At 41.0% G+C, this 27,467-nt stretch overlaps 1 protein-coding gene across 1 annotated transcript in view; it reads left to right on the forward strand.

Annotated features, from left to right (window-relative positions):
* Positions 1–1,773: 1,773 nt before the first annotated feature.
* LOC138175810 (6-phosphofructo-2-kinase/fructose-2,6-bisphosphatase 3) overlaps positions 1,774–27,467 on the forward strand; it is a 120,680-nt gene continuing 94,986 nt past the window's right edge. Inside the window, exon 1 of the mRNA XM_069106312.1 lies at positions 1,774–1,980. Coding sequence (XP_068962413.1) covers positions 1,965–1,980 — 16 coding nt within the window. The 5' untranslated portion in view covers positions 1,774–1,964. The remainder of the gene's footprint in view (positions 1,981–27,467) is intronic.

Consider the following 27,467-nt stretch of genomic DNA (forward strand, 5'->3'; position numbering starts at 1 on the left):
GAGCGAGGGAGAAAAATTTGGAACTCAAAATCTTACAAAAATGAATGTTGAAAATTATGAAAAATAAAATGAAAGGTTTTTTTTTTTTAAAAAAAGGGCTAGGTAAGGTTAGTCCATAGGCTAAAATTATAAAGGGGAAGTCAGCCTAGAAGGTATGGTAAGTTCTCAAGAATAATACCCCCCAAAAGAAACAATTCCAATAGGGAAGACAGGGAGAACCTGTCTAAAGAGACTGGATGCTTGTGGGATTCGTCAACTTAGATTTTTAAAAAATGTACAGAAGAAACTAGAAGCCAGTGAAAATTTGATTTCGGCTAAATTCTAGAATGTATTAATAAAGAAGCAATGAGCAAACATCTACAAAAGAGGAAGCATGATATTGTGAAAAAAAGTTCTAATCCTGTTTCTGGCACACAATAACTTTGTGAGTTAGAGTATCCTGTTCTCTTAACTTCCCTCTGACTCCCTTTTCTCATCGTAAAAATGAGGGGATTAGATTAATTGTCCTCTCTAAATTCTCTTTAAGTGCTAAGTATATGATCCTATTAAAAGGAACCAGTCATGGCAAACCATCCTAATTTCCTTTCTTGAGAAGGTTACTAAACTGGCAGACCAAGCTAGTTTCTGTAGCTATGGCTTACCTACGTTTTAACCAGGCGTTTGACAGTGTCTTTCATGATATTTTATTGAGAAAGATGGACAGATGTGGGCTAGATTCTTATACAATTAGGTGGATTTGGACCTAGTTGAATATCCAGACCCTAAAAAGTAATAGTCCTATCATATTTAAGTGTCAGGATACTGAAGCTGAGACTTTACCGTCGTCACTCCAGTTAGCAAAAGGGTGGATGGGGTCCAGAAATGAAATCTCCTGACTCAGTCCAAATCATCAGTCTATCACTCTGCAGCAGTTAGTCAATCAGTAAGTCAACAAGAATTTATTAAGCATGGCAGACACCGTGCTATAAACATTGTGGAGACAAAGGCACCCCCCCCCCAAAAAAAAAAAAACCGCAACAAAAAAAAATCCCAACAAAACTCCCAGCCTCTGTTCCTCAATGAGTTTAGATTCTAACGGTGGAGACAACTTAGACATTACTTTGTACCTACAAAATGTATGCAGGATAAATTTGAGGCAGTGCATGAGCCTAAGAAGGTTAGGGACGGGAAGGGAGATTGCAAGAAAGGCCTTCTGAGGCCTCTAAATTGCTTCCAGGTTCGCAAATTAAAAAAAATTAGCCGGGATTCTCTTCGTTTTCCTTTTTCTCTGACTTCCTCTGTCAAGTTCCTTGCTGTTTCTCTTGCCTCGGTGTCTGTTTCTTTCTGCACCAGACCTGACTTTAAAATAAAATCATTCAGAAAGAACTCCTTGGCCAGGCACCCACAAAACAAGCCCTTGACAGATGCTTTCACCGCTCTGGCTGCGCCTCCCCTTCGCAACACCCACTTGGGCTCTAAGAGCATCTCCTGCCTTAGCCCAGGTGGGTTGGGTGGGGTTGGTGGGGAAACAGAGGTGGTAAAGGACGTTAATGAATGGAAACCGTGCGCCCAGCTCCTCGGGGGTCAAACCTTGGGTGTTTCAGCCCCTTCCCCTTCCTCTCCCTCCCTCCCCAAGTCTGCCTTTAGTCCCGGGAGAGGAAGGGTTACAATTTCCGAAAGTGGCAGCCGCCCGGATTATCAGGGTTTCCTGGTTCCCAGCAGTTCCTGCCTCTCTCGCCAATGACGCGAGCCGGCGATGACCAAATATGTCCATTTCCCTCCTCCCGCAGCTGCCTCCGCAGGCGTCCGGTTCCCGCACTGGCCCGGGAGTCCAAGGTTGGCTCCTAGAGACTCAGCCTCCCGCCATCCCGGTGCCCAGGACGCGCAGAAGGATTCATCTCGGCGCTGCAGGCGCCTTCGTCATCCCTAGGAAGCCTTTGCCATTTCTGCATCCTCCCAGGACTTAGATCCCTCCCTCTGGCAAGATGCCCTTCAGTAAAGGTAGGCAGCGCGTCTCTTTCTAACTTGTTGCGGGGCTCGGTTTGCATCCCATCAGAATACCCCTAGGCAATGGGGAGAAGGCGGGACTGACTTGGGGGTGGAGTTAGACGGACCCGGCGATTCTCCCCCACCTCCCCTCCCCACCTCTAGGTTGGTAATGAAGGAAGGAAGCGGCAATGCTGCAGTGGCTTTGCATGGGTTTGCTGAGGCAGCTGCCTGCCTGATTCCCATCAGCCTAAAGTTCGTAGGCTAAGATCAGAGACTTCGACCTGCTGCTCAATCCCATTCTAGGGACGTTCACCTGCTTTTTCTGGCTCGCTGTTTGCCTAGCTTGTCTACCTCTTTCCCTACTCCAATTCCTGGAGGCGGAAGATGCTTCCAGAGGTCCAGATACTGCCTGGCAGCTTCCCAGCCCTGCCTCCACAACTGGGACGAATCTACGTCCCTTCAGTAGTCTTGGGAATCTGAAGGTGCGGCTCTGAGCTCAGAGTGTAATTCTTGACAATCTTGGGGATTTTCAGAGATGCAGATAAAAGAGGGGATACGGAATCATTCAGGGCTTTTCACTGAGCTGGAGTTCTTAATGTAACCTTGTAAAGAGTGGGATGGTATTGGGAGCCTTGTGTAGATTGAGATTTGAATGCTTCATTAAGGTGCACTTCCTCTGAAAAAGCTGTGTGCATAAGGCATATCATGGGGCTAGCCAGGTCTGGGTGACCCTGGCTTAGCAAGGTAGCATGCAACAACCCCAGTTTTCAGTGTGAGCAGGCTCTCTGCAGTAAAAGAGACCTTTCTGACCCAATTTCATCCTGTCCCCTTTTTTTCTTCCCGCTGTTGTGCCCCCCACTACCATCCCTCCCACCTTAGGATGAAGGTAGGCCACTTCCACGTGGGGCCCCATTTTGCACGTGGGAAAAGCAAGAAGCCCGCCTAGCTGGCGAGTAGACGGAACAAAATCATTAGCAGAAACAAAACTGGGACTGGCACACAGAAAGCAAAGCCTCTTCTGCCTCAGCGAGGCTGCTTAGGGTGGACCCGAAATGCAGGCTGCTGCAGAAGCTGTGGTGGGAGTGGTTGTCGGCAAACCCCAGGAGCTGTGGGGAGACTTGCTTTGGTTTTGCTTTGGGGAGAGTTTGCAACTGAAATAGAAAGTTTGTGCCCTCCCTAGCCAGTTCTTCTTGTGGTTGAGAATCACTTGGGCTCTTGTGAATGAGTATTACTAAAGAATTAATCTAGCTTCTCTGACCGGAATTCTCCCATGCGATATAAAAAACGTTGAGTATGTCCTGGCTATTTTCGTCCTAATTCTTTAATTGCTGAGCATCAGTCATGAAATTAGAAGGAATGAACAGGCTCACAGTTTCTAGACTGATCTGTATTCCATGGATCCTGTTCTCTCTTTCAATACACGGTGGTTGCCAAGCCTTCCAAGTTGCATTGTGGAGCCTGTTGGCTCTTACCCATTATATTTATTTCCATGGGCCTTTATGAGCTCAACAACCAGTCAGATGAGAATGGTTCCTCCTGCTTTTCTCTGAAATCAAGCCACTTCTGGAAGAGGATGAGACAGTTATTTACTACTTTGTGTTTCAGAGTGGAAGGGAAGATGAGAGTGGTCACTGGTGAGTAGGAGTGGGAACTGAAAGGCAGGGCCAGAGTCTCAGTCATCTAATCACTGCCCTTTGGGGCGCTTCAGTTGTCCTGTACAGATCACTGATGACAATCTGGGGTCAGTCATCCCTTCCAGAACATCACTCATGGTCTCATTTGGAGTGGCTTCACTTGTCTGAATGGATGAAGGCTTTGGACATCTGGTGGCATCATTGCTGTCTGCCTGAAGTTGCAGACTCCAAAAGGTCAGGGGCCATCTCTGTTCAGCTTTGCTTGTTACAGCTTTCAGCTTAGTAAAATGTCCAGGATAGCGGTCAGATGTTAATTTTGAAAACTCTTGTCATTTGAGTTCCTTAAGTCATAGTGTAGTCTCTCTGTAGTATCTGTAGTATCTCTGTAGCATCATCACTAATAATAGTAGTTATTACTATTATTATTTTTGAAAGGGCCATGCAGAGTGGCAACACATTAAGTAATCCACTGGCATCCATGCAACGTCAAGAGGTCTAGAGCAGAGAGTCTATCTAAACAAAGTATGGCATTACAAAGGAGACTGATTGTATTTAACTACATTTAATAAAGAACTGCTAGGTGGCTCAATAGATGGAGCACAGGGCTGGAATCGGGAACAGCTCAAACAATCCAGCCTCAGACACTTATTAGCTGGGTGATCCTGCGCAAGTCACTTAACCCTGTTTGCCTCCGTTTCCTCAGCTGTAAAATGAGCTGGAGAAGGAAATGGCAAACCACTCTTTGCCAAGAAAACCCCAGATGGGGTCACAAAGAGTCAGTCACAACTCAACAACAACAACAGTTATTAAAATATTAAGGAAATAAAGTTCATGAAATCAGAGTTAATAACTCCAGGCAGAGCAAGTCTCTTAGCATATTGTGTCCCACAGCATATTCACCATGGAGGAATTATGGGAGGACATCAATCAATGAACAAAGGTCAATGAACCAATGAAATAAAGGCCTACTAAATGTCAGGCACTGGGCTAAGGACTGGGGATACAAAAGACAAAAAAATAGGATAGTCCTTGACTTTGAGGGACATGAGCAAGAGATGCTTAGGATGAGGAGGCAGGGATTTTACTCTGCACCCCTAGAGAGAATATCCACCTTGATGTGATCTCTGATACTCCAAAGTAATCATTGAGATACCAAAGTAGGAGGCAGTTTGGTGGTGCAATGAATAGAGCACCGGCCCTGGAGTCAGGAGAACCTGAGTTCAAATATGACCTCAGACACTTAACAAAAAACTAGCTGTGTGATCTTGGGCAAGTCACTTAACCCCAATTTCCCTGCCTTTCCCCTTTAAAAAAAAAAGAAAGGAAAAACCAAAATAATAATAAATTAACATTATTCATATACTATGTAAATATATTTATATACATATTTTCAGTAATTCTGGGTCACTTGCATGCTCCTCTGATGATGAGATCCATGCCTCTCTGGTCCCGATGACCAGCTGAGCCAGGTTCAGAGAGGTTCATTAGCAGAATGGCCTCTTGGGGATGAATTTTTCAGCCTCAGCAGCTCCTGCTCCAACAGTAATCGTGGTCTCCTGTCTCCTAAGGTTTCATGGGAGTTGTCATCTATTTTACAAGAACTGACAAAACCACAGATCCTTTTAAGTGTTGAAGTATGGTTCTTTTTCGTTCTTCATTTTTTCAAAGAGTACCAGTGACATCATGAGGTGATGTCTTGACCTGTGAGTGAATTGGATTTAGGTGAGATGAGAGCTGCACAAAGTTGTCAGCCTCACTCTCTCTTCCAGAGTCACTGAAGTCCAGTGGCAGGACAAGTCAGGATGACTGTCAGTGGTCCTGGATGCAGGTAGTAACCATTGCCCAATTTTTTTAGAGCTTTGGTAGTTTGTAAATTGTTTTTGTATACCTTATCTTGTTGGATCCTTACAACCCCCTGTGAGGTAGGTAGAGTAGGTATTTTTTTATCCCCATTTCACAGAAGCAGGATTGAGTCTTAAGGAGACTCCATTGAGTCTTGAGGAGACTAAAAAGTAATGGGTCTGGGACTGAAACACAAGGCCTCTGATTTCAAGTCTGATATTCAATGCTCTTCCCTCCACCCCATGCTACTGACAACAGGGACCATCTTTTGCCCCTGTTTGCCCAGGTCTTAGCACACCTCCTGGCACATAGTAGGCCCTTCATAAATATTTTTTTTTACTGACTTCTGCCTCTTTGTGTATACCAGAAATGCAGGACACACAGCAAGCTCTTTGAGCTGGAAACTGACTACCGACATAGCAGGACTATTGATCTGGAGCAGCCCCTCTGAGAACCCAGTGATAGGATATGGGAGGGAATGGCCTATGTTCTTGTCATTGCTGGTGATTTGCTCCAAAACTCAGGACAAGAGCTTTTTGCCTCCAATGTCCTCAGCTTCCATATATAGAGTAGAGGTCATCTCTGCCATAAAGCCAAGCACCAGTATCTTTTGGCACATATAACCCAGTACCTTTGTACCAATACTAACTCAGAGAAATGTGTATGTCACAAACTTAATGTATGATCCATGCGTGCCAACCAAAGGTGGTGGTGGATGTCATTATTGTTGAGTTGTTTCAGTCATGTTCGACTCTTTGTGATCCCATTTGGGGTTTTTTGGGCAGAGATACAAGAGGGAGTTGCAATTTTCTTCTTCAGCTCATTTTACAGATCTGAGGCAAACAGGGTTAAATGACTTGCCCAGGGTCACACAGCTAGGAAGTGTTTGAGGTCTGATTTGAACTCAGGAAGATGAGTCGTCCTGACTCCAGGTCTGGCACTCTATCTACTGTACCACTTAGCTTAACCAAAGGTACTTGTATTTTATTTTTCTGATACCTCCAAGCTTATGATGAAGTACTGATTTCTTTCAGTATTTTATTTCACTTTGTTTAATCTGAAAATTTAAAAATCAATTTAATTTTATATTTAGTTCTAAATATCTCCCCTTCCTCCCCCACCCCCCCCCCAAAAAAAAACAAGAAAAAGAAAGAGGAGAAAATATGCTTCAGTCCAGGGGTAGAGAACCTGCAGCCTCAAGGCCACATGTGACCCTCTAGGTCCTTAGGTGCGGCCTTTTGACTGAGTCCAAGTTTTTACAGAACAAATCCTTTTATTAAGGGGATTTGTTCTGTGAAATTCAAGTAGCAAAAAGAATTCTTAACATATGAAACCTTTGCTCTATAAAGACTTTGTTGCTGTAATAAAATTTGCCAGGATCACCAAGGGATTCAAACTCTCCAAGGAAGCAGGTATGCAAAAAGTAGCATCTCAAAGGGTTTTCCCATTCAATTCCTCTTTTCTCTAAAACTGTACCAAAAAATGAATTCCAAATCAAAAGAAAAGTATCACATGATATAGATTTTCTCTATAGGCTTTTAACTCCAGCTTATAGATTTCTGTATGTGTCATTTGTAAAGAAGTCAGCATTGGGTACTGTTCCACCCTTATGAAATTCTAGGAATGGGAATTAATTCTAGGGGTGGATTAATTTATTAGCAACTGTTTGGTTGCTAATGAATTTACATTGATAACAGTGATCACAATGTAAATACATTTGGTAATCTTTTCTTTATGATAACTTAATGAATCAGTATGCTTAGGTGCTTATGAAGAAACTATTTGCAATCATTGACTTTTTATTAATAATGAATTTTATTTCTAAATTATTTTAATTAAAAAATAAATATATACATTTTGTTTCTAAATAGAAACAATGGTTAATCTAGTTAACATATTTATTATATGCTATAATATATTTTATCAAAGTTATTAATTTAACAATTTATTTAATTAACTAATTTAAGTAAAGTTGTTAGCTAAAAGTTAAATTAATTAAAGTTAATTAAAAACCATTACCTTTTTTTTTTTTAAGAGGGCAGCATGTCATGGGAGATAGAATTGGACTCATCATCTGAAGTCCTACTTTTGACACATAAGACTTATGGGACTCCACCTAAATCACTTCATCTTTTAGTAGTCTAGGCCAGGGCTTCTTAAACTCTTTCAGGTTGGGCAGTATTCCTTGGCATTGCATGGCCTGAGGGCATGTGCAGTGCAAAGTGCACATGCTTTGTGTTCAGAACCAAGGCTGCAATGAAGTTGCAAGATACCCCATAGGCTAGCGCTCCCAGAAACACTTCAAATTCTTTTGAGGCTTGATTTTGAATCAATTTTTGGTCATTGCGTGTTCAGAATCCTTTTACTGTTGCCAAACTTTTCAGGGTTGTGATCCATGGTTTAAGAAGCACTGCCTAGGTGAGTCTTGAAAACGGAATTGGAGCCTACTCTGCATTGGCAGAAAGAGTTTCCTCACAAGAATTTTCTTATACCATTAATAATCCTATTTTGTGTTAGGACTACATCTGGAATATTATATCAGGTTGAGGAAGATAACCAGTATGGTAAAGGGACTCACAATGAATAAAGGGACATTAATTGTCTTCAAATATTTGAATATGACATAAGATTTATAGTTAGGAAGACATGTCCAAACTGGACATGTCACTTAACTTCTCCTTGCTTCAGTTTCCTCATCTGTAAAATTAAGGCATATGTGGCCTCCAAGGCCCCTTCTATGCTTCTCCTTGGTCCTAGAGGGCAGAACTAAGACCAAAAGGTGAAAATTACACAGAGGCAAATTTTGACTCAATACAGAGAAGCCTTTCATTATAATCCGAGTCGACTCAAAATGGAATGACTACTTTGAGAGGTAGTGAGTTCCTCTGTCACTGAGGATCTTCAGTCAGAAGTTGAATGATCCCTTACCAGGAATGTTGGCAAGAAGATTCATGCTTCAGGTATGGAGCAGTTAGATGAGATGACTTCTAAGGGTCTCGTTCACCTCTGAAATTCTACAGTTCTTGGTAGTGTGTTCTGAGAAACTAAAAACAATCAGGGAGTACTGTTCATTAGAAGAAAGACCTTTGAAAAAAACCAGCAGATAATGACTAGGACTTGACCAGAGGCATACAACATGACCCAAGCAGCAGCAGGTCTGTATAACAGGACTGAAGCAATTGCTGTCCTAAAGTTGATTTAGTTGGTTCACAGATGACTGCCTTGAAGAGTGATTGGGTAGGAGGAGGGGCCTCAGAAAACCAGGTACTGTAACACATTGCTGGTCAAGCTAGGGATTGGTCTGACCCTTCTTGAAAATAACACAGAATTATGTATGAAATGTTGTGAAACTGTTCATACCCTTTTACCCCAGAGTACATTAAGCATGTACTCCAGAGAGGTCATGGACAGAAAAGGGATTCCATATGTAACTAGATATTCACAGCACAAAAGACCTGGAAAGATGATGTTCACAGATTGGGGAATGACTGAACAAATTATAATATATAAATGTAATTGAATATTATTGCACTGTAAGAAATAATGAATTTCAGGAATTCAGAGAAACATGGGAAGACTTGTTTGAACTGATCCACAGTAAAGAATGCAAAATTACCAAGACCATATATAAAGTCACTCTGGCGGCTAAGTGGTACAGTAGATAGAGTTCTGGGCATAACGTCAGGAAGATGAGTTCAAATCTAGCTTCAGACACTTTCTAGTTGTGTGACCTTGGACGAGTCACTTGACCTATGTTTGCCTCAGTTTTCTCAACTGTAAAATGGGGATAATAATGGAAACTACCTCCTAGTGTTTTATGAGAATCAAATGAGATAATAATCGGAAAGTACTTAGCACAGTGTCTGGCACATAGTAAGTACTATATTAATGTTAGCCAATCTTATTATTATTATCTGTAAAGTGTTTATCATAGTACCTGGCACATAGTAGGCATTACATAAAGGCTTATTTTCCTCCCCCTCCCCTACATATGTTGTTGTTGAATCGTTTTTCAGTCGTTTCTGATTCTTTGTGATTTGGGAATCTTTTTTTTTCTTCCAAAATTTTATTTTAGATTCAAACTCCAGAGCACAAATAGAGAATAGAAACAAAAACACATCATAAACTTAAATACTGGAGCTTAAATACAAAGTTAGAAATAAATAAAGGCATGTCATGTGCATAGCAGAACATAAGAGAGGATTCAAAATATGTAACAAATTTTCATTTCAGGAAAGCCTGTGTGATAAATAATACATGTTATTTTGAGAACTGTCCATCTTTTCTCTGCTTCCTTGTGAGTTTTCTTTCGTTCTCTGCTGTGCACTTTTTTACTTTGTTCTTTTTTTCCCCTCCCTCCAAACCCCCTTCCAGAAGGCCACAATAAAATTTAGCTATATTTCTCCATAGCTATAGATATATACATACACATACACATATATATACTCATAGATATATACATATATAGACATATACATACCCAAACCTATTCTACTCCTGATCTTTGTTTTTAAATTGTTTCCTATCCCTCCTGCCTCCTCTACTTTATTTTTACTGACTACCTTGCCCTCCTGTGACTTGCCTACATCCTCTCCAAGGATCCTTCCTCTGTCCTCCCATTCCCACAAATCTAACCACCCTTCTATACCCCTATTTACTTATTCTCTCACCCTCTCCTCTAAAGATCCCTCCTTTGTCCTCTCCCCCCTCCCTATGCCCCTACCATTTTATTTCTTCTGAATTTGGAAGACTTCTCTACTCTTTTAAATATATGTTTTGTGACCTCTTAGACCCATTCCTGATGAAAGTAGATTACCAGAGCTACCAACCCTGCTCCCCCATCTGATTCCTATGTATTAATTCTTCCTCTTGCACCTCATTTATATAAAATAATTACTCTTTTAGCTGTTCCTAAATGGTTTTACTTTTAAAATTCATATCATGGGTTGGCTAGGTCGTACTGTGAATAGAGCACTGGCCCTGGAGTCAGGAGGACCTGAGTTCAAATCCAGCCTCAGACACTTAACACAAACGCTAGCCGTGTGACCTGGGGCAAGTCACTTAACCCCAATTACCCTCCAAAAAAGCAAAAAAATAAAATAAAATAAAATTCATATCATGCCCACATTTTCCCCAGTCTTTCTTATGAACCACCCAATTATTAATAAGAATCTTAGACATAAATTTTACATTTTACATATATAAAAAGTAAACAGTCTGTCCTTATAGATCCCTTATACTCAGTCTTTGTTATGTGCCTTATATTTATATTGGTTCTTGTATGTCAATCGTCTATTAAGTTCAGGGTTTTTTTTTTAACAAAGTCTTGTTTAATTCTAAGTATAGCACCATCATATTTAAATTGTTGTAATCTAGATGCTTTTAATAGTTTTCCTTTGAGCTGGGGATTTCGGAATTTGACTATGATATTTCTATGAGTTTTCCTCATAGGAGGACATTTTCTTGGGCAAGGTCATTTCATATTTCTTCTTTCCCCCTTGTTCTAATGCTTCAGGACAATTTTCTTTAATTATTTCTTGTATTCTTGTATCAAAAATTTTTTATCATAACTCTCAGTTCAGTTATTTTTATATTTTCTCTTCTTTATTCTCTAAATCTGTTGTTTTTCTTGTAAGATGTTTCACTTTCTCTTCTATTTTTTAATTATTCATAATTTAATCATTTCTTGATCTCTTGTAATTTCACTGGCTTCATTTTGCCCAATTTTAATTTTCAAGGTGTCGTTTTCTTCCTTAAGATTCTGGATCTCAGGGTGGCTAGGTAGTGCAGAGAATAGAGCACTCCCTGGAGTCAGGAGGACCTGAGTTCAAATCCAGACCCAGACACTTAACACTTACTAAATGTGTGATCTTGGGCGAGTCACTTAACCCCAATTGCCCTGCCTTTCCCCCTCCAAAAAGAAAAAAAAAAGATTCTGGATCTCCTTTTTTGGTTGGTTGACTTTTCTTTCATACCATTCTTGTTTTTCTTGGGTTATTCTTATTTTCTTTTTTTTAGTTTTCCCTCCATCTCTGTCATTTGATTTTTAAAGTCTTTTTTAAGGTCTTCTATAAATTCTTTTTGGGCAGGTGACCAGAGTAACCAAAGATTACTTTTTGGGGGTTTCCTTACTTCAATTTCCTCCTCTGAAGATGAACCCCAGTCATTTCTATTCCCATAATAAGTTTCTATAATTGGATTCTTTCTCCTTTGTGCATTTTATTTTGTGGAGATAAATTAATTATTTGTAGTTACCTCTAGCCCAGGGGTAGGGGAAATGGTGCCTCTTGCCCCTGATCTTCAGTTCTCCCCTCTAACCTGAAACCAAAGCCAAACCTCCAGCCCCCTGTAAGTGCCCACAGCCAGGGGCTTTCTGCCCTGGTGCCTCTGCACTCACGGGGAGTGTGCTCGTTTGTTCTGGCCCCCGATCCTTTTCCCAGCTGGGTCTGGCATTCCTGGTCAGCAAAGTTTCCCTCTATCTTCCCAGGCTTAGATGCCCAACTTCCCTCACTATCCCAGGGGTAAAAGTTCTGGTGACTAGGGCTGAAGCAACCTCTCAAACCAACTAACCCCAGGGCTTGCTGCTTGCTGTTGAAATGGAACCTAGCCTAGAGGTGTTTACTCTTCACAGGCACCTAGCCTCTTCCTGGGATTTTTCTTCGGGGACATATGTGACCTTCTAGACCCTTGGGTGTATAGCCTTTTGACTGAGTCTTAAGTTTTACAGAACAAATCCTTTTATTTTTTTGCTTTTTAGAGGAGGGAAGGTAGGGCAATTGGGGTTAAGTGACTTGCCCAAAGTCACATGGCTAGTTTTTTTAAGTGTCTGAGGTCAGAGTTGAACTTAGGTATTCCTGACTCTAGGGCTGGTGCTCTATTCACGGTGCCACCTAGCTGCCCCAGCAAATCCTTTTATTAAGGGGATTTGTTCTGTGAAGTCAAAGGGACGCACTTGAGGACCTAGAGGACCACATGTGGCCTTGAGGCTGCAAGTTCCCCACCCCTGCTATAGACACTTTCTCAAAATGATGTTTTTAAATGCACAAAACAAAATACACAAGAAACCAATTATATTGAAATGGTTATCAAAATATATTTTGAAAAAGATCATAGACCCCAGGTTATGAACTGCTGGTCACTACAATAATGTAAATGGAAATGAACATTAGATGAAGCCAAACTCTGAGTAGTTATAATAGTTTAGCCTTGGCTCTAGAGAAAAGGTGAGGTAGAATTCCTTTTGGTTGTAAAGTGGAGGACTACCAGTGTGGAATGGTTCATACACTGTCAGATTGGGTCACTGTATCAGTTGGTTTTACTTAACTATTTTTATTTGTTACAAGAGAGGGCTAGTGTACAGGGGCATATATTTGGAATTGACTGATATAAAAACAAAAGGCATCAATAAAACATTTTAAACGAAAAAGGGATTGAGCAGTTAATGGTAATATGGATAAATAATCTCAGAGAAGGAAAAGTTGCAGAATTATGGGGAGGGATTCAGAGAAACATGAAAGAGTTGTGTGGACTTGAGGAGAGCAAAGGACACAGAGACAGAGAAATAATCACAACTACACTAATGTAAATAAAACAATAGAGAATCAAAGCCTTAAATTAAGATCAAAGATTAAATGCAGTGATTACTATTGATTCCAGAGGACAGAGGAGGAAACATACCTCCTTCCCTGGAGGAAGGAAGGATCTATGGATACTCATTGTTGTACATGCTGTCATCTAGTTTTTCTTGAATTTTTTTTTTTAACTTTTGGAAGGGAGATAAATTAGGTCTTTGGTATAAAACAAACAAACACTTGAGGCATCAGAATTTTTCTTAAAGAATGAAAAACGTGTTTGAACAGTAACTGTACCGTTTACAATTCAGTCCAACATTTATTCCTCTGTTAAGTGCCTACTGGTCTTAGATCTCTTCCTCTCCTACTTTTTCCATCTTGTGCTTACAGAAACTTGGCTCTTTCCAGATCACACTGTGTCCTCTAGGAGCCCTTCTAGTACTGGTAGCCCCTTTTCTTGTGCCTGCAGTGCCCAGGGTCAAGAAGAGGAATCTGTATCCTCCTTGCTCCTTTTTACCATTTCCAGATGTTTTTGCTCACCATCATTATGAAATCTCTCATCCTCTGAGATTCACTCCATACATATATACCTGCTTAAGATTTTTGTTGCTATAATACTATATTATAATACTATAATAGGAACATGAATTTTTCTTGGTGCTAACTTCTTCTCTATCCCTACTTTGTACTCATGTTGCAGTCTAGGGGTGCTGGGTACCCTGAAATGTAGGGGTCCACCTCAAAAGAATTTGACCATTCAAACTTTCTTTCAATACAAGTAGCAAGTTTATTAAGATACCAGCTGGGTGGGTGAGATTCCTAGTGAGTCTGTGCTATTTGTGAGGCCAATACAAGAGGACCATATTCTTAAAGAATCTTCACATTTGATGAGAATAAGATTGATATTTTTATATAGAAAGACTGGAAAGATCTGGATGGGATCAAGGAGTGGCATGAGATTAAGGAATGTCAAGTAAACTAATTAAGTAATCAAGGTGGGCTGGGGTGGGCCAGATGCCTTGGGCAGAGGCACCAGTGATCTGGGCTACAGAAATTTGTGGGAAAGTTTAGGGCCTTTTAGGGGTCCATCATTAGTGCCCCATCATTCAGATGTACTAATATTACCTATTGAACTCAAGTCTTTCATTTCATTCATTCTTTTCAACTCCCATGACCTATATTTTATTACACCTCAATCATCAATTAATCAATAAAAAAAATAGTAGAAAAGAAACAGTTCCTGCCCTCAGGGAGTTTATAATCTGGGGGGAGGGGAGAATATGTACCTAAATAAATGTATACAAGGTAACCTGGGAGGGCATGAGCACCCATATCAGTTGCCACCTCTATGACCTTGAAGTCTGAATTTGCCTTTCTGACCATAATCTCCTGTATTCATTCTTTGGCTTCACTATCCCTAAAATGTATTCTTTGTTTTCTCTATGACCTTCAGTTTCTCCATGTCTCCCTGTTCTCCCAGTTTGTTCAGCCATACCATAGACTGCCTTGGTAGACTTGTGTTCACATTGATGATATCATGGATTCTTTGAAATAATGAAATTGAAATATTGTTATTAAAAATCATTCTGATTCATCCTCTCCTCAGCTACCAAAGTGATTTTCCTACATCATATGTCACTACCCTACTCAGCAAACTTCAATGGCTCCCTCTTGCCTTCACTATCAAACATCAACTTCCCTGACATTGGAAACCCTTTACAACCTTCCTCCTTCCTAACTCCCCAGTCTCCTTCCATTTTACTTCCCCTCCATGTAATCTGCATCCAGCAGCACTGGCCTTCTTGCTGTTCCTTGTATAAAATACTCCATCTCCCAAATTCATGCCTTTTTACTGCTGACTGTCCCTCACACCTAGAATGTTCTCCCTCTTTTCCTCTACCCTCAGCTTACCGTGGCTTCCTTCAAGACTTGACTCAAATCTCACCTTCTGTAGGACATCTTTTTGGGTCCTTTCTCTTCTACTCTTCCCTATTCACTCCAAGATAAATTCTGATCACCTCTTTGATATTTTCTATCTACACAGTTAGTTGTGTGTTCTGTCCATTAGAATGTGAGCTCTTTGAGGGCAAGGACGACATTTTTGCCTTTCTTTGTACCCCTAGCTGTTAGCACAGTTCCTGGCACATAACAAAGGTTCTCAACTGGGGAATCTGTTAACTTGTGTTTAAAAAGCAACAGTAATGACATTGACAACTACATTTTAGTATAATTGGTTTCCTTTGTAATCCTGCATATTTTACTTTAAATATTTAAAAACATTATTCAAGGGGTGGCTAGGTGGCACAGTAAGCAGAGCACCAGCCCTGGAATCAGGGTGACCTGAATTCAACTCCTGCCTCAGACACAGCACAAAGACTAGCCGAGTGATCCTGGGCAAGTCACTTAACCACAATTGCCCTCCAAAAAGTAAAAAAAAAACAACAAAAAACATAATTCAAAAAAGGGGTTCATAGGTTTCACCAGACTGCCAAAAGGCTAAGGACCCCTGTAATAAGTGCTTATTGAAGCTTATTGACTAAGTTTACATCAGTGAATAATTAGGTCCCTCAGGACACAACTCCTCTAACTAAAAGAGGCTGATGGATTGCATACTTGTTATTCAAGCATGAAGCATCACAGGCTTCTCCTTCTCAGGATCTAATAAGAAGGGCAGCTAGGTGGCACAGTGGATTGAACACCAGCCCTGAAGTCAGGAGGATCTGAATTCAAATTTGGCCAGTGACACTAACAGTGCCACCCTGGGTAAAGCACTTTTATCCCAACTGCCTCAAAAAAAAGGGGGTGGCTAGGCAGTGCAGTGAATAGAGCACCAGCCCTGGGCTCAGGGAGACCTGAGTTCAAATATGGCCTCAGACACTTAAAAACTAGCTGTGTCACACCCTAGCCTTGGGCAAGGCACTTAACCCCAATTGCCCTACCTTTCCCCCTCCAAAAAGCACACACACACACACAAGACATATTGTAAGGCATTTTTCTGGCTCATTGTGACATTTTAAATTCTCCTTAGGGGGAAAGCTAAGGGAAATTAGCATCATGCTAAGTTCAGTGTCCTGGCTAAACACTATCTTGGGGTGAGCATGAGTTCCAGGGTGCGTTTAGACCTCCGTAGTTTGGGGAAAATGACTAATCTCTCAGCCCATGGACAGAAAAATAAGCCAAACATCTTTCTTCCATTGGCCTATGAATATCAGAAAGAACCACTTGTCTTTGCTTCACTTCAAAAATCAGCATTTCCTGGTGAGGATGAATCATAAATTGCTAGAGCTAGAAACAGAGGCCTAGAGATTTACCCCAAGGCACACATATTGTACCTCTGCTTCTCCTTCCACTTAGCTCCCCTCTTTGCTGGAGCAACTTGGTTATATTATATTGATAACTCCTTAACCCTTAGGGGAAATAATGCCTCTTATTTTCATCCTATGATTAAGACATATTGTTATTATAAAGGTAAAATTCTCCTTGGGTGGAGCCCTGGGGCTCCTGAGTACTGAGTCATTAGAGGGAACTTGGGTAGTCTGAAAAGGGAACCCCAGAGGTGTGTATTACTCTTTGGGATCACTATGTATTGGTCTTCTGTGTTCTTGAAAGTGAGCAGAAAAAAGGGAACCATCTCTTAAGCAGGAAGCAGACAGTGAATGGATGGCCCAAAAGGGAAGGAGATGACAGGATATCTGTTTTTGGCCTTTGGAAAGAGCTGATGGGATGTGTGCAGGTTTCAGGGGAAGGGGGGAAGTAACTACTGTACAAGGCTCCTTAAGTGTCTACCCATTATGGCGAGTCTTCAATAAACTTTGCTTTTCTTTGGCTGAGAGAAGACTTGAGTTGAATTCATTTGGCAGGACACTGTGTGTTGGTATTTTGGGGTCTCGAGCACCCCTAACCCTACACCTCATTATTTTATGGGTCTGTGATATCTACACTGTTATATGGTTGCTACTGGGAATAGGCCCAGATGCTAGGGTTCATTTAATAGCACCAAATAATAAAATCAGTCTTAACCCACTACTGACTATGCCTCAGCCAGTTCAGACAGAGCCCAGGATTTTGAGTTGGGAGATCTGATGTCCTGTCCTAGTTCTTCCACTTGCCAGCTGTGTGAATATGGGCAAAAGAGCTACCTTCTCTGAGTCTGTTTTCTTATCTTTAAAATGGGGATAATCAGGAATTACTTAATAAGCTTCAAAGTTCTTTATAAATGTGAGTTGTTATAAACAGGTCAAAGGGATATGGATCAGGGGTCAGGGTGGAACTTCTTTGAAAGATATCCAAGAGAGGATTGAAGACATCACCAGATTTACTGGAGATAATCTGAAACTTTGGAGAAATCTTGGAGGGATTAGATAGGGAATGCTTTTCTTGTTTAGAGGATATTGGAAATGGAAATGCAGTGCATTTTAAGATTAGAAAGAGAAAGCCTTTTCCATCTTCCTCCTCTCCTCTTCCCTCCCATACATGGACAGGCACAGAGATAAGTCTGGGAAGCGGCTTCTAAGAGAGGGGTTCATAGAGTACAGGCCCTGGAGTCAGGAGGACCTGAGTTCAAATTCGGCCTCACTTAATATTTACTATCCATGTTACCTTGGGAAAAAGCAAAAAAAAAAAAGAGAAAGGAGTTCTTAACTTTCATGCATATCCTGAACCCCTTTGGCAGTCAAATGAGAGTCCATTAAGGGAGTCATAAGAATAAGACCAGAAGGGTTGGTAGGGTCATTTGATTGGTTGTTGTCCTTCATTCTCAAAGAGGACCAAAATGATATCACTATGGGGCGGCTAGGTGGCCCAGTGAATAGAGCACCAGCCCTGGAGTCAGGAGGACCTAAGTTCAAATCCGGCCTCAGACACTTAACACTTACTAGCTGTGTTACCTTGGGCAAGTCACTTAACCCCAACTGCCCTGCCTTACAAAAAGCAAAAAAAAAAAAAAAAGACATCACTATGCTAAAGTTAAGTTTCAATGTGTATGACTAACATGAGTTCAGAATGCTCTACCACAGGTTGTGCGCAAATAGTCCATGGTGATGTCTTTTGATTCGTGTATAAATTGGATTTAAGTGAGGCAGAGTTGCACAAAGTCGTCGGCCTCACTTTCTCCTCAAGAGTCATCACAGTCCAGTGGCAGGACAGAATCAAGATGATTGGGAATGGCCGGGGATGCAGTGGATGACCTTGGCATCTTTGATGTCCAGCCAAGCTCTAAGCTCTCCTCAGCACCTGCTTCAGCTGCCTTGATGGCTGTTGAAACAAATTGTTCTTATCCGCCCATTCCACCAGGGGAAGTCTTCACATGCTTGGGGGTAGACACCCCTTTATCTCACCAATGGGTTTGAGACCCCTTGATTACTCCCAACCTGATTTAGCTTGTCTGATGACACAGTTTGCCAGGGTGTGGCCTCTGCACATGCTACAGCTTCTTGGAGCCACAGGTGAGAGTTGGGTGGAACAGGTGGACACCAAAAGGCAAAAAGCAGCCCTGAAAAGGTCTTGGCAGCCATCACACCAGAGGTACCAGTCCTTGAACACTCTCTACACCTCATTAAGACCAGGCTTTTAACCCCAGGCTGGAGGCAATAGGAAGCCACTAGAGATTACTGATAAGGGATGTGGGATGGTTGGATGAGCTGTTTTTGTAACATCAGTTTGGCAATATTGGAAGGATGGATTGTGAAGTGGGGTTTAACCTGAGAGGGCAAAACTAAGAGTCATCTATGGAAGTTGCCAAAAGTCAAAGTAAGGCAGAACTAACTAACAGCTGGTGTGATCTGAAAGTGGAATGGCCTGCCTCAAACTCAATGAGCACTTGCCATGTTAGAGAGGGGGATCTTTTTTTTTTTCAGCTCTTGGTTAGACTAGATGGGCTTTGATTTGAAGTCCCAACTCTGAAATTATATAAATCACATAATTCTGTGATGGACTCATCAGTCATTGAAGATGTTTCTGTTTATATCTCCTCCCAACATCCCTTCCTCCCACCTCTCTTCCCAGCGACCTAAGTTGATGCATTGGTCTTGGAAACGCTATTTGAGAAGGAGTCAATTTCAATTTTAAAATTGCAAATTTCATTGGAATGTCTAGGTGGTCTATGATAGGAAAAAAAAACAGGTTATTTAGGTGGTACTGTGGATAGTGCACAGAATGCCTGGCCTGAAGTCAGGAAGACTCATCTTCCTGAGTTCAAGACTGGTCTCAGACATTTACTAGCTGTGTGATCCTGGGCAAGTCACTTAACCTTTTTTACCTCAGTTTCCTCATCTGTCCAATGAGCTGGAGGAAGAAATGGTAAACCATTCCAGTATCTTTGCCAAGAAAACCCCAAATGGGATCACAAAAAGTTGGGCATGACTGAAAACAACAACAAACCTGTCTTAAGGCATTAAATTATTATCACAGAATTTTTGAAAATTGTTGGTTACATGCTATGACATATAAAAAGCTTTGCAGACCTTGAATTGCTATATAAATATGTCATTATTATTTAAAGAATTATTGACATCTACTCTTATGAAACCTAAACTGCATTAAACATAAGACAGGCCAAAGGTACTCCTTTGGGAAAAGTTATGCACTGAAATGGAAGAGAGAGTGAAATCCCTATCAGTCAAACTACCTTTGCCCTAGAATGATCTGGTATAATTAAAATTTATATAATAGCTTCTAAAGACAAAGGACTAAACTGTTCTCATAGGTCAGTGTTGGACCTGTTTTCCATTTAAAGGTCAGAGAACCAGAGGGGGAAAAACAATTAAGAGCTATGTGAAAGGAGGGAGCAGCTAGGTGGCACACTAGCCTGGCATCATGAAGACCAGTGTTCACATCTGGCCTCAGACATTAGCTATGTGACCCTGGGCAAGTCCCTTAACCCTGTTTGCCTCAGTTTCCTCATCTGTCAAATAAGCTGGAGAAGAGAATGGCAAATCACTACAGTACTTTTGCCAAGAAGACCCCAAATGGGATCATAAAAGAATCAGACATAACTGAAACAACTGAAAAACAAAAAGAAACATCAAAGGAATAGCTTCATGGGCAAAGAGGGCTTCTTATAGAAAGAAACGGAAAATATTGAGCACACCTACTTTAAAAGCGAAGAACTTCGGTATAGCAATGGCTCTGTGAAGTCACTGAAGTAGGAACTTCCTCCTGTACTACAGATTGCAGCTCCTCTGTGACTTCTCATTCCACTCAAGCTTTAGCCCTACCCTCCAATTAGTTGTAAGTATACCTGATACTGGAAGACTCCCTTTGAATATTCTTGGGCCCTAGGGCAGCTTTAACACTGTAATATGGAACAAACTTTAAGTACTACATATGTTAAAAAGGACATTCTGGTTCCATATTATACACTGCTGAGGGTTGTGAAGAGAGGGGAAAAGAGGGGGAGGCAGAGAAAGACCAAGTGGTGGTGAAGAGAGAGGGGGAGAGGGAGGGAGAGAGAGACAGAGACAGAGAAAGAGACAGAGACAGAGGGAGGGAGAGAGAGAGACAGAGGGAGGGAGAGAGAGACAGAGACAGAGACAGAAAGGAGAGAGACAGACAGAGAAAGAGACAGGGAGGGAGGGAGAGAGAGAGAGAGAGACAGAGAGAGAGAGAGAGAGAGAAAGAGAGAGAGAGACAGAGACAGAGACAGAGACAGAGACAGAGAGAGACAGAGAGAGAGAGAGACAGAGAGAGACAGAGAAACAGAGAGGAAGTAGGTAATAGGTCTTTGTAAACTTGAAGTCACACCTAGCAATTCACTGGGGCCTTCATTCGTTATCTATGATAATTTTATGTTTTGATACATAAGGCTTCTGGGTGGAAGTTGAGTCAGGAGGACAGAGTTCACATGTGGCCACAGATATTACTAGATATGTGACCCTTGGCAAGTCCCTTAACCTCTCTCTGCCTCAGTTTCCTCATCTCTTAAAGGGGGATAATAATAGCACCTACTTTCCAGAGTTGTTGTGAGAATAAAATAATATTTATTAAGTGCTTTCCAAACCTTAAATAGCTATATGAATGCTAGCTATTATTGGTAGTGATTTCATTCATGTATACTCTTCTGTCAGTGGAGATCACAAACCATCCACATCTTCTTGTCCTGTGTTTTTCTTGTCCATATCTTCCCATAAGTAATCCATGGAGGTCCCAGTCAGTGTACCAAGGCCTTCTTCTGAGTCTTTCAACATTTCTGATGTAGCAGTGCTACCCCCAGGCTGTCATTTTTGAATATGTGACTGACCCACTTCCTTTTCCATTTATAGGATGTCTTGATTACATATTTTTTTATTCTACTTATGTCTCTTACTTCAACACAAGTCACCATTAATAATAGAGGGTGTTTTAAGGTCCATAAAATTACACGAAGACTTCTGGGACACCTCTCTATTTATGTCCAACCTTTCTGTTACTCCTCAGGCTGCCTATAATTCTGATTCTTTAGAGATCGCGGTGTTCTATGATTCTTAGTCCTATAACAATACCAAGAGGATTATTGGTATTCAGAAAATAGGATTTTGTGTCAAGGAGCATCTTGGGATTTTTGGAAGCTCTGCACAATTTCCCAAATGAAATCTATTCTACTGTTCTGCTTTAGTTAATCAGCAGTGCCTTCCCATCATCATAGTGATGGCCATCCAACTGAATTGTCACCATTTGGGCAGTATGTCTTCTTCATCCACTTCATAGAAGCCCAGAATTTTAGAGTTGGAAGGGACCTCAATGACTTTCTATTCTGACTCAGAAAGAATTCCCACTATAATATACCCAACTAATGGTAAATCCTGCCTTTGATTGAAAACATGTCCTGAGTCTACCTTTTGGTGGGCTCTAATTCTTCAGGTGCTTTGCCTTAGATCAAGCCTTGATGATCCCTTTGCAATTTATGCCTGTTATTCCTGGTGTTCCTTCCTGGGGTCAAAAGGAACAAGTTTAATAGAATGATTTTACATATACATACATATTTGTGTCTAATGGTTGCCATCTCTAGGGTGGAGATGGGGGGAGGGAAGAGAAAAAAATAAGGAAAAGAGAAATTTACATGATAAATTTATTATATATTGAAAAGAAATAGCAAACTGTACATAATATATTTGCAGTTTCATGTGCATCATCTTTTTATTATTCTGTTATGTTATGGAAATGCTTGTTTTATTACATAAATTAAAAATAAAAAAAAAAATTTTAAATAGAGGTGACATTGGAAAAAAAATAACCTTTCAAATACTTGAAGACAAGTATTGTGAAGACTCACCTGAGTCTTCTCTTCTTCAGGCTAAACATTCCCAGGTCCTTCAATGCAGCCTCATAAGACTTAGTTCTAAGCCTTTGATTATCCTAGTTGCCTGTCTTCCAGATGCTTTCCAGCTTAACAACGTCTTTCCTAGACTGTGATGCCCTGAACTGAACCCAATACTCTGGTGTGGCCTGACCAGGACAGAGTACATAGGGCCTATCATCTTGTTTCTGGATACTGTGCCCCCTCTTAAGGTGACCCAAGATCTCATTCACTTTTCTGGCAGCCACATCATATGACTTACTCCTCCTGAGCTTGTGGTCTGTTGGTTCAGACAGCCTCCTGTCTGGCCTGGCATAGTGGATAGAGCCCTGGGTTCAGGGTCAGAAGACATAAGTTCAAATATAGCCTCCATCTTATTCTTGTGAATTTGATTTTTTTTTGGCAAGTCAATAAGCATTTATTAAAAAACTTCCTATTTGCCAGGCACTGTGCTAATAAATAAATAAAAGAATAAATTACTTAAAATTTTCTTTTGAAAGCTTCCGAGGAATATTTTCCCTATTATTCAGACCAGAAAGTTTTCTAAGAGACCTTAGTTGATACAACTAAGGTTTGAATTTGATTTTTGAACCCCAAAATAGGGCGAACGGACTTCCCTCAAAGGTAGTGGGTTCTTCCATCACAAGAGGGTTTAATTCAAAAACAACATGACAAAGACCACAGTGTAGTGGGGGATTCTCATTTAGGTCTAGGTAGGACAGGATGACCTATTAGACACATTCCAAATCTCAGATTCTGTGATTCTCTGGCCACTGTCTTTGTATGGCATCTTTTATATATAGAACTTAGCATTCTTTAGGCCTGTCTGGAGTCATGAGGAAATAGTATGGCTGGGAGTTTTAATGATATGGCAGTTCCAGACAAGGCAGTCATCACTGAGTTGACCTCAGTGCCTTCTACATATATCACTTGTAAAGTACTTTGCAAACCTTAAATAGCTATGTAAATTCTAGCTGTTATTAGTGGGAAGTTCACCAGTGCATTCTCTGTCAGACATTTTCTTATCCATATCTTCCCATAAGTCATCTGTGGAGGGTGTACTCCAGGTACAAAAGGCCTTCCTCTAGATCTTTTAACATTTATGAGTGTTGTCATATGCAGGGAAGGGAGGCAGCTAGGGGTACAAGCTGGGCCTCAAGTCACTGGAAGCTGGGTGACATAGTGGATAGAGCCCTGGGCTCAGAGTCAGAAGACATGAGTTCAAATATAGCCTCTGACACTTACTAGCTTTGGGACTTTGGAGCAGTCACTTAACCTCCAACTTCCTCAGTTTCCTCAACTATAAAATAGGAATCATAATAGTACCTACTTTCCAGGATTGTTGTCAGGATTAAATGAGAAAGTATTTGTAGGTACATGGCACCATAATTTTTTTTTTTTTTTTGCTTTTTGGAGGGCAGTTGGGATTAAGTAACTTGCCCAAGGTCACACAGCTAGTTTTTTGTGTTAAGTGTCTGAGGCTGGAATTAAACTCAGGTCCTCCTGACTCCAGAGCCAGTGTTCTATTCACTGCACCACCTAGCTGCCCCTATAAAATTTTTTTAATATTTATTTTTAGTTTTCAATATTTTAAGTTCCACATTTTCTCCCCATCTCTCCACCCCCCCCATCCCCACGCCAAGATGGCAAGTGTACTGATTACTCCTTCCCCCAGTCTGCCCTCTCATATATCCTTTCCCATCCTTCTTCTTATCTCTTTTCCCCTTACTTTCTTGTAGGGCAAGATGGATCTATACCCCATTCCTATATATCTTATTTCCCAGTTGCATTACAGATTCTCTCCATTCTTCCCTCCTTACCCACCCCCACTGGGAAGAAAAGCAATTCCATGTGGGTTATACATGTGTAGTTATGTAAAACATTTCCATAGTAATCATGTTGTGAAAGGCTAATTATATTTCCCTCCATCCTATCCCACCCCCCCCCATTTATTCTATTTTCTCCTTTGACCCTGTCCCTCCTCAAAAGTGTTTGCTTCTGACTACCCCCTCCCCCAACAGGCACTGTAAAGTGTTGTCGTTTTTGTTTAGTCGTGTCCAACTCCTCATGACTCCATTTGGGGCTTTCTTGGCAAAGATACTAGAATAGTTTGCTATTTCCTTCTTCCAACTCATTTTGTAGATGAGGAAACTGAGGCAAATTGGATTAAATGACTTGGGGTCACATAGTTTAGTAAGTGTCTGAGGCTGGATTTGAACTCAGGAAGATGAGTCTTTCTGGTTCTAAGTCCCTTGCTTTATCCTCTGTGCCACCTAGCTCCCCTACTTATATAAGTGATAATTATTATTATAATTAATAAATTCTTCAGTCCCAAGTTTCCTCATCTTTACAATATAAAATGAGTTAGAGGTTACTTCCAGACCCAAATATGTGAACCTATGAGTTAGTAAAGGTCATGTAGATAGCTACACCTTTCTAGGCTAGAACCAGGGTCTCCTATCTTTCTGCAGACACCTGTCTGAGTAAGTGTATTCTTCTACCTCTTCCATACCTGTCTGCTTTTTAATTCAGGGTGTTCCAAAAGTCTCAGTGTCATTATAAACTATTAAAGTTTATTGTTGTTGTTAAACCAGAGGATTAGTACTATAAGTAGGCCACACTGCTGGGGCGCTTTGACTCCTCTCTTTTCTTCCCTACCCACTTACTGTCAGTCATCCAGCCTTGATGGATCTTCTATTGTTTCTTAAATCTTTCCCCTCCTTTCCCCAAGCAACTACCCTAATTTGTTCCATCATTTTCTCCCACCTAGCTGGCTGCAGTAATCCCCTCGATGGCCTCCCTCTTTCCAGTCTCTCCCCCCTTGCTGATCCATCTATCTGCTGTTGCCATGGAGAACAATGAGGTCTGTGGGGTTGGGAGCTCTCCGCCTGAACAGACAGCATGGAAAGTTGGAGTGTAGGGCCAGCTGGCTGGGCAGACGAGCACATAGATGCCCATGGGCAAAATGAGTGTGCCAAGGTGACTTTTCATCCAGCTCAGTCACCTGACTGAATGTGGTCAGGATGAACATCCATTCCAAGAGGCTTTGTGCTTTATTCATTAACAAACCTTTACAGCCTGAATCCCTAACCCTTGCCTCTCATTAGCTCCTCTCTCTACCTTTGTGATTCCTAGGACACATCACAGAAGCTAAGAATCACAGAGTTTGAGAGTTGGCAGCTATCTGGCCCAATTTATTTTGTTGTAGCTGTTCAGCCCCTCTAGTTGTACCTGACTCTTCATGACCCCATTTGGAGTTTTCTTGGCAAAGATACTGGAGGTTTGCCATTTCTTTTTCCAGATCATTTTACAGATGAGGAACTGAGGCAAACAGGGTTAAGTGACTTGGTTAGGATCACACTGCTAGTAAGTGTCTGAGGCCAAATTTGAACTCATGACTGTGAATCTTAATGACTCTGGGCCCTGTACTCCAGCTGCTGTCCCAAGTAGAGGAAATCTACTCTGTAGCCTACCCTCTGTTTGAAGAGCTTCAAGAAGGAGAGGAGCCTCTCACCTCTGGAGGCCCATCATTTCACTCTTGGACAGCTTTAATTCTTAGAAATTATTCTAATTAATTCATCAAGCCTAAATTGGCCTATTTGCAACTTCTCCTTCTTGTTCCTGGTTTGGCCCTGTGGGGCCAAACAGAGTAAGGAATCCCTCCTCCACAAGACAAGCCTTTAGGGGCAGCTAGGTGGTGATGTGGATAGAGCACTTCTTGGAGCCAGGAGGACTAGAATTCAAATTTGACCTCAGAGACTTACTAGTTTTGTGACCCTGGGCAAGTCACTTAACCCCAATTGCCTCAAAAAAAAAACAACCCCCAAATAAAAACAAAAACTCAACCCCCCCAAACAAACAAACAAAAAAGACACACCTTCAGGATTCTTGAAGAGAGTTGGGATGCCCCCCACCTTGGGTACTGATCCTGTTTCTGCTTCAGATGCTGCCTCTTGTGTGTGACCCTTTCGATTCCTTGACTCATCCATCTGCAAGGTTCTGATGTTGGCTTGTTCAAGGTTCCGACCCTCAACTGTGTAGGAACTTCTCTGTTTCACCTCACCTTCACCTAAGAGAACCCCAAACTGAAGAGGGCTTAATTACTACCAAGAACCCCATTCAATCATAATCTTTGATGGGCTTCACCTTGCCTTAGTCAAGCTGAAGGGTGTTAAGAGTATAGCATTCTGCATCTGGTCCTGAAGTATTACATGTGGGACCCAATTGGTACTTCAGCTAGATTTGGGTTTCTTAGCCTGGGATCCAGGAACTTGTTAAAAAGTATTTAAATAACTGTATTTCTAAATAATTTGTTTCCTTTATAATCTTATATAATTTTATTTTACACACTTCAAAAACATTATTCTGAGGAGTCTATAGATTTTATCAGACTGCCAAAGGAGTCTGTGACACCCCCTTCCCCAAGATTAAGAACCTCCTGGACTAGACTATACTTAAATTCTTTTCTAGCTCTAAATCCTATGATTCTATGATGTTTTAGTGGCTTTCATATCCTTTGTAGACTAAACTTGACCTGGCATTCAAGACCTTTAGAAATATGACTTCAGTCTACCTTTCCACCCTTATCTCATACAGTCCCTTATATATACACACTTCATTGGAATTAAATCATTATACCCACTGTCCCTTCTACACACCTTCTCACCATTTGCACTCATTTTACCTAATAAAACTATTAATTATTGCATAGTTTAATAGGCCTTGGTACCATCTCAATCCAATTTGATTTGGGGAACGAGTTAGGCACTGCCTTACTCCACATAATCTTTCTGAAGCAATAAAATGAAAGATATAAGTGATTCGGAAGGGTCCAATGAATGAGGAAGAAAATCAATTGTTTTTCATTAGGAATTCATATGTATAAATTTATTCTCAAGATATCCAAATCCATCAATTTGCCCATCAAAGGCATCCTTAATGAAGGTATAAGAAGTGAACAGGCAATCTTTTATGAATAATATTCTACAGCAGAGCATGTTATACCTATAGTAAGGCTTAGTTATAGAACACCCTGGTTATGTGTTCTAGGATCATAGATTAGATTTAGAGCTCTAAGAAGGCTTAGAGGCCAAAACATCTAATTCTCTCATTTTCTAGATAAAGAAAAGACCAGAAAAATTAAATGATTTTACCAGGGTTACAGAGCTAGTAAATTTGAAT

Source organism: Petaurus breviceps, unplaced genomic scaffold, assembly GCF_028583685.1.
Source record: "Petaurus breviceps papuanus isolate PSGF00001 unplaced genomic scaffold, PetGlider_PUasm1.0 79, whole genome shotgun sequence".
Classification (NCBI taxonomy): domain Eukaryota; kingdom Metazoa; phylum Chordata; class Mammalia; order Diprotodontia; family Petauridae; genus Petaurus; species Petaurus breviceps.